This window comes from Macrobrachium nipponense, chromosome 28, assembly GCF_015104395.2.
Source record: "Macrobrachium nipponense isolate FS-2020 chromosome 28, ASM1510439v2, whole genome shotgun sequence".
Lineage (NCBI taxonomy): Eukaryota > Metazoa > Arthropoda > Malacostraca > Decapoda > Palaemonidae > Macrobrachium > Macrobrachium nipponense.
Window position 1 is genome coordinate 50,105,726 of NC_087217.1, and position 8,588 is coordinate 50,114,313.

General features: G+C 34.9%; 1 protein-coding gene across 1 annotated transcript; it reads right to left on the minus strand.

Annotated features, from left to right (window-relative positions):
- Positions 1–2,605: 2,605 nt before the first annotated feature.
- On the minus strand, positions 2,606–8,340 carry LOC135201185 (protein mono-ADP-ribosyltransferase PARP4-like). Its single transcript, XM_064230062.1, has 2 exons — positions 8,210–8,340; positions 2,606–3,164 (listed from the first exon to the last, which is right to left on the minus strand). Exons 1-2 carry the CDS (start codon positions 8,338–8,340, stop codon positions 2,606–2,608), a joined length of 690 nt encoding a protein of 229 aa, XP_064086132.1.
- Between the last annotated feature and the right edge of the window lie 248 nt (positions 8,341–8,588).

The following is an 8,588-nucleotide window of genomic DNA, read 5'->3' on the forward strand; positions in this document are numbered from 1 at the left end:
TTTGCCTCACCTCCTTATCCTCCTCCTTCTCTCCCCTTTTGTGGAACCTCTTGAGTGCCTCCCAACCCTCCCATTTTACCTCATATCCCTATTCTTTCCTCCTCCTCTTCCTCTTCCTCCTCATCCCCCTCCTCTCTCTTCACTCCCCCGCCCCCAACCCATTTCTCCTCCTCCTTCTCTCCCCTTTTCTGCGACCTCTTGAGTGCCTCCATAACCCTCCCATTTTACCTCATATCCCTATTCTCTCCTTCCCCTCCTCCTTCTCCTCCTCTCTCCTCCTCCTCCTCTCCAATCTTTCCCTCTCCCACTCTTTCTTCACCTCCACATATTAATTATCTCTTCTCGAATGCTGATTTAGACCTTCTCCGAAGTTACTCTAAAATCCAAATTCGTGATTTTTTTTTAAATTCAAGTTGCCGATTTCGCTATAAATATCTGTTTATCTTATCGCAATCGCTCATGCAAACAGTACATATGGATATTTAGCTTCATGTATCCCTGTAGTTCTCTGGTTTTTCAGTTGTTTTTCAAGAACATGAATCGCAGACACAAGTTGTGTTCTTAATTTTTCAAAGACTTCCCATAGAGATTATTTGTTTGTATATGTCACAAACTTGGACTTATTGTACAAACATTTATTGAGTAAGTCCATAACTAAACTGAGTTAATTATCAGTTTGAAAAATACGCTGTTATAAGATTATTAATTTCGTTGTCATAGGTTGACGTAACATAAATTAGCGAAGAATACTTAAAAGAAAAATACTAACAGTATTGCATAACTACGTTGTTGCTATTCAAACAAACTTATTTTAGCACCAAAAATTTTTATCTCCAGCAATTTGGTGAAAACTTAAACCAAGATCGGTTGCTGGTATTTAATCACTACGCAAGCTCATCTGTCAAAGTATGATGGAAACAGATTGATAAACGGGATTTACATTGGCTCCTATTATGTACCTTAGGTGATGAGTGAAACTGTTCAGATAGGTAACAAGAAGGTTTAGGAATCTGTTCTTAAATTAACTCTAATGATTTTGTTGTGCTATTTTCGGTTTACATGTAGGTATACAAAAAAAGAATATACGGTATATTTTTTTCGCATACAGGAGGGTATTTCTTTTATTCAGTCGAGAAATTAAAATCATCACTATAAGACTCCCGGAAGTGCCATTTTTTTTTTTATTGTAGTTAAAATACGTCGTATTATATGTAGTATTTATTTTATTTTGTATATCATTTATTCAGCCATTAAATTACAATTTTTCCTTGTTTGAAAAACTCTCCAAACCTGTCTGTTTCCAAGTTTTACAAAATTGCTGAAAATTACAATTTTTCCTAGTTTGAAAAACTCTCCAAACCTGTCTGTTTCCAGGTTTTACACAATTGCTGAAAATTCTAATTTTTGGTATTAAAATACTTTTTATTTAGCTACTTGGACCATGTTAAGAGCAGCATTTAATAAATACTCACTATGTCTTCAAACATATGATGATTATCTTTGAAAATAATACTCAATAATAATTATCATTATAATGAAGTAAAGGAAAACGAAGATACTTTTAATTGTTGGTGTGTAGGTGCTTTTTAATTCTTTATTTGTTTATTTTTTGTTTGTTTTTCCAATCTTAAGCAGAAAACCTTTATAGACGTTGTCAACAGCCTATGAATATAAAAGGGCTCCAAAGGGAATTCAGCCTGCTGAGAGAGAGAGAGAGAGAGAGAGAGAGGAGAGAGAGAGAGAGAGAGAGAGAGAGAGGTAATAAATAAGTAAATACGAAGGAATTGAAAATAAAAAATAAAACTTTTTTCCAGCCCGTAAAAAGACAACTCTTAAAGGTGATCAATAAAAAAAGTAATGAGAATGATCAATAAAAAAAAAAAACAATGAGAAAACAGAAAATAAAACATTAATTTTTTTCTCCTAATATTTAGACATTTCTGTCACACGACACTTCGGTATTTGCACCGAGGGAAAATTCGGCGGTGGAAGACGCTATCACTCCGAGCGAGAGATTCGAGGCTGAGATGCTGCGAGGAGCTATATACCTGTCGCGGCAAGCATAGTCGCCGGTATCTCCCGCTAATTCAATTTCCTTCAACCTGTCTGCAGGCAATGGCTGCGAATCCTATCTGGTCTTTGATAAAGCAGGGAAGTAATGAAGAAGTGATAAATTTTGGGGGGGAGTGACTGACGTGCAACTGCAGCACCTGAATAGCCACGTGTCTGACGACAATGATAGTGAACGTGATAGTGAAGATGATAGTGGCGTTGATGATGGTGATGTTGAAGCGGGGGCAGGGGTGGGGGGGTGGGGGGAGCGTTTTCTGCTTGTGACGTTTTACCTGGCACTTTCGGAATTCCTCTGGGAATGTTTATTGGTAGGAATTCCGGTTTTGGAATGATTCTACGGCAGAGTTCCCTGCAGCCGTAGGTTACCTACATTGCAAAAGATCAATATAATTAAGTTGAGTGCGTATATTGTAAAACATCAATAATGCAGAGAAAATTCCTAAAAGGGATTAAAAATTATAATTTTTCGCACTATATATATACTGCAAAATGTCAATATCACAGAGAAGAGGAGAACGAGGCTGAGAAACTGTCACAAGAGATGCTGGAAGTAGAAGGGAGGTAGTGAGGAGGAGGAGGAGAAAGAGAAGGATGAGGAGGGAGGAGCAGGAGCAGGAGCAGGAAAAGGAGTAGGAGGAGGTAGAGAAATTGTCACAAGAGATGCTGTTAGTAGAAGGGAGGGAGGGAGGGAGGAGGAGTAGGAGGAGAAGGATGAGGAGGGAGGAGGTGGAGCAGGAGCAGAAAAAGGAGTAGGAGGAGGAAGAGAAATTGTCATAAGAGATGCTGGAAGTAGGAGGGAGGAGGAGGAGGAGGAAGGAGGAGGAAGCGAAACTGTGAAAAGAGATACTGGAAGTAGGAGGGAGGGAGGGAGTAGGAGGAGGAGGAGGAGGAGAGGAGGAGGAGGAAGAGAGGCTATTATAAGAGATTCTGGAAGTAGGAGGGAGGAGGAGGAGGAGGAGAGAAGAGAAACGGTTATGAGAGATTCTGGAAGTAGGAGGAAGAGGAGGAGGAAGAGACTGTTATAAGAGATGCTGAAAGTAGGAGGGAGGGGGAGGAAAGGTGGAGGAGAAGGAAGAGGAGCAGGAAGAGGACTGGGAGGAGAGAAGAGAAACTGTCACAAGAAATGGGGGAAGTAGGAGGTTAGAGGGGAAGGAGGAGGTGAAGGAGGAGTAGGAGGAGGAAGGGGGAGGAGGAGGAGGAGGAGAGAAGCCCTTGAATAAGTTATCGGTCTGACGAAGTGTCTTCGCCAGGACGTGACGTCCCGACGTACGGCCAGAATGATTCGTCTTGACACTGATAATTTTGAGTGGCAGGCCTCAGGTGCCACTGCTTTGAGCTATTAGATAACAAAATACCAATGTTCTCTCCCCCCACCCCCCTTTTTTCCATTCTCTCTCTCTCTCTCTCTCTCTCTCTCTCTCTCTCTCTCTCTCTTTTGTACGTATGTCTTGTTATATCTCCATTCACCTTGTCTCTTTAAAAATGATTTTAGAGTTCCATATGTATTTGTCATCACTTCTTTTATTCTTGTTAACCTTATTTTTGTAATTTTGTTTTATTTTTCCTTCTTCTGGATGTGACGTTATCTTCGTTTCTCACTTTGAAGATTTATCTTTTATTTGTTTTCTGTCTTCAGTCATGTCTAACACCTTTCCCTCTCTTAACCTATTTTCTCTACCAATTACCCATTTTCCCTTCTCTTATTCCTCCTTCTCCTCCTCTTCTTATTCACCCCTCCTCCTACTCCTCCTGTCATTACTACCCCTTCTCCTAGCACAAAAAAAAAAAAAACTTTAATTTTATATTAAGAGAGAAATGTTGAAATTTTACCCTCGTCTTCAGTCCAAACGAGATATCTTTTTATTTTTTCTTATTTTTCACCCCCAGTTATCTCACCGAATCGCAGGTATCTTATGTCACCATTGGCCGACAGGTACGCCCCTGTTTATGACGTGAATATATCACCTGGTCTTACGCTCTCTCCCGCTGTTTGTCCTTCAGATAAAACCTGTCAGGTGTGTGTCCAACAGGTCTCTCACGTATCTCTCGTTTACGTTCGCAACGAGGAAATGTGAATATAAATGTGTATGTGGGTGTGCATATACAATATGTATACGTACAAGCACACACACATACACACACACACACACATATATATATATATATATATATATATATATATATATATATATATATATATATAAATTATAAATATATATATATATGTATATATATATATATATATATATATATATATATATATTATATGGAGAGAGAGAGAGATGAGACCGGGAAGGAGGATGAGAGAGAGAGAGAGAGAGAGAAATATTACAAAAGCTCAAGAGAAATAATGGAAGGGACCAGTATCCAGCGCTTTCGTGTATTTGATATACACATCCTCAGGGTACAAAAGTGATATCAAAGTCTTTAAAGTTTATTTGAGACGCGAAAACGTCACGGTCTAATTAATTACCTTTCATCACTTCCCTCAAGCTTTAGAAAAAAAAAAAAAAAACAAAAAAAAAAAAAAAATAAATAAAATAATTATTATAATATAATATAATATATAATATATATATATATATATATATATTATATATAATATATATAGTATAGAAAGATAGATAGATATACATCAACAACAATGAAAAAGCGAGGACAACAACAACAGTGACATAAAAATACTTATACCGGAAAAGGAGAAAAAATTTCAGAAAAACAAAAATAATAGTAATAATGTCTCACTCTTTTCTAAAAACAGCAGTTCCTGGTAAACACTAAATCTGTCAGTGTAAATTACGTCGGGATCTCCATCCGATGACGTCATCTCGTAAAAGGTGTGCGGAAACACATGGAAACACACGGCAACACACGGCGACACTGGCACTTATCCGGAGTCAAAACACCACTTCGGGTGCCATGCATCACTTGTCACTTGCCACCTGCCTGGAGTTACGTTTTGTGGGGAAGCCAATAATAATAACTTGGGCTAGATTATCCTCTTGAACATCGCCCCATTATTTTAACCGCATTGATTATCTGTATCTCTTCATGGTATGCTGGGATATCATACAGTGCTGCAAGTTCTCAAGTGCGGGTATATATATATATATATATATATATATATATATATATATATATATACTATATATATATATATATATATATATATATATACATTATACATTGTATTGAGGTATTAAATTACCTATTCAGATAATCTTTTATAAATTTGTAATGTTTCATTTACTAGCTGCAAGCTTTATTCTACTGTTGCTCGAATATTTCTTTTTTTTCCCTAGCTTATTATCATATATCTCTCTACATATATACATATACACACAAATATATATACACATAAAGTCAAGAATTTTGTTTCATATCCAAGTAACCATAACTCGGGAATAATTTATTTCACTCGTGGTTTCTATAAGTTATTCCTGGTGCATATATAGTACTGGTTATTTTACGAAAGTTTTGGATTAATATTTGCGAATATAAAAAAAATTCACGGAGTATGTGATGAAATTATATATGTATATATATATATATATATATATATATATATATATATATATATATATACATACATATCTATATATATAATATATATATATATATATATATATACTATATATATATATATATATATATATATATATATATATATATATATATATATTGTAGGAAGCCCACTAAATTTCGGAAAAAATTGAAAGTTTTTTATTCAAGCTTTCGGAGAGTACATTCTCTCCCTCTTTCAGAAAGAGAAATAAAGTTACATAAAACTGAAACAACGGTCAAGGTAAAAGAATAACATACAAGCATATGGTTGTATCAGAGTAACTGCCCTACGGTGTTTGTCAATCTTGTTTAACAACTTAGCTACACTAACTACATGCTTTGTCATAATTGCATTACAGAAAAGGTCCAGTTTAAAATTACTCTTATATATATTCATAGCGTCAACAATTTGGATTAGAACAGATTCTAAAAGTTTTCTTTTTTCAGTGTTATTAACAACCTTTATGTTTTTCATTTTGTCTAGGTTAACCATATGATTTTTACTTTGTCTATGTTGAAACAGGGCGTTGTTTTCATCACCTTTCCTTAATGAGTCACGATGTTGTCTTTTTCTTCTGTCAAAATCAATCGTTTCACCTTCATATGTTTTATTACACTCTTGACAGGGAATTTTCGTAATTCGTCCTTTTGTTTTGTCTACATTTTTAACATTATTGTTAGGTACTTTTTAACAGTGTTTGTATTCTTATATACTGGGACAATGTTGCAAAATTTCAAATATTCGTTGAAAGTCCAGGGTTTGCTTTGGTTTGTGGTAAGACTAAAACACTATCATTATTACCTAGGAAGGTCCTTTTCTCCCTTGCTACATAATATATTCTACGTGCCTTAAAATGCGCCCTTTGAATAAAATTTGTATTGTAACCAAGTGCAGTGAAAACATTTTTGATATGATTGATTTCAGTATCTAAAAATTCAACATCACAAAGTTTATACGCTCTCAAGAATATATTAGAAATAACACCTATTTTGACATTTTCTGAATGGAAAGAAAAAGCATGGATATATGATTTTATTAATGTTGAAGATTTACTAATTCAACTGAATAATTTACACCAGTGTATAAAATTTAAAGTAGAAAATGAGAATAATAACAGGTTACCTTTCTTAGACACTTTATTATGTCGTTCAGAAGATAATAGGATTAAATATGCAGTATATAGAAAACCGACCCATGCAGTCATATATCCATGCTTTTTCTTTCCATTCAGACGATGTCAAAATAGGTGTTATTTCTAATATATTCTTGAGAGCGTATAAACTTTGTGATGTTGAATTTTTAGATACTGAAATCAATCATATCAAAAATGTTTTCACTGCACTTGGTTACAATACAAATTTTATTCAAAGGGCGCATTTTAAGGCACGTAGAATATATTATGTAGCAAGGGAGAAAAGGACCTTCCTAGGTAATAATGATAGTGTTTTAGTCTTACCACAAACCAAAGCAAACCCTGGACTTTTAAACGAATATTTGAAATTTTGCAACATTGTCCCAGTATATAAGAATACAAACACTGTTAAAAAGTACCTAACAAATAATGTTAAAAATGTAGACAAAACAAAAGGACGAATTTACGAAATTCCCTGTCAAGAGTGTAATAAAACATATGAAGGTGAAACGATTGATTTTGACAGAAGAAAAAGACAACATCGTGACTCATTAAGGAAAGGTGATGAAAACAACGCCCTGTTTCAACATAGACAAAGTAAAAATCATATGGTTAACCTAGACAAAATGAAAAACATAAAGGTTGTTAATAACACTGCAAAAAAAAAAAACTTTTAGAATCTGTTCTAATCCAAAATGTTGACGCTATGAATATATATAAGAGTAATTTTAAACTGGACCTTTTCTGTAATGCAATTATGACAAAGCATGTAGTTAGTGTAGCTAAGTTGTTAAACAAGATTGGCAAACCACCGTAGGGCAGTTATTCTGATACAACCATATGCTTGTAAGTTATTTCTTTTACCTTGACCGTTGTTTTCAGTTTATGTAACTTATTTCTCTTTCTGAAAGAGGGAGAGAATGTATTCTCCGAAAGCTTGAATAAAAAACTTTCAATTTTTTCCGAATTTTAGTGGGCTTCCTACAACATATTAGAACACGGATACAGTGTTTAACTTTGCTATATATATATATATATATATATATATATATATATATATATATATATATATATAATATATATATATATGTCTATATATATATATATATATATATATATATATATATATATATATATATATATATATATATATATATATATATGTGTGTGTGTGTGTGTGTGTGTGTGTGTGTGTGTGTGTTTGTGTGTGTAATGAAAAACGTTTGCAATGTCAATCACGTCCACCAGATATCATATTACAGACACCTGTTCATCGAAAAATATAGTTCTGTCGAATAGATAGTGCGCTCACGTGTTCTTTTAACGTCATAGAACACTGTTAGATCACAGTAAACAGAGAGAGAGAAGAGCGAGAGAGTGCTCCCTTCGCCACCACCGAAATTTCCATGCTCCCGCTAATGGAAAGGTACGTCACTTACAGAGAACGATCAAACAACGGCACTTCCTTCAAAAGCGGAGAAGTTTCCTCACTTTGAGAAGTAGGAGAGGAGAAGAGAGCCCAGTCAAGTGGTCTTGAATGATGCTTCTTTCGCGTGAGATACTCCGACATTTTTATAGCCCTGACCGGACCGAGTAGTATCGGTTCGAGTATAGAACCAGGGTTCGCATCAGTCATCATCTTGGACCTGCGCGGTCCAATTTTTTCACAGGAAGACAATATTTCGTATATCGTTTGTTTTTATCGTACTGATTTCGTTTTATTTCATCTTATTTAAGCTCGTCGGGCGTAATTGTTCCGTAAGCAGAAATTATTTTGTATGGAAAAAGAAGCCCACAAGATTACCGAGTATAACTTGT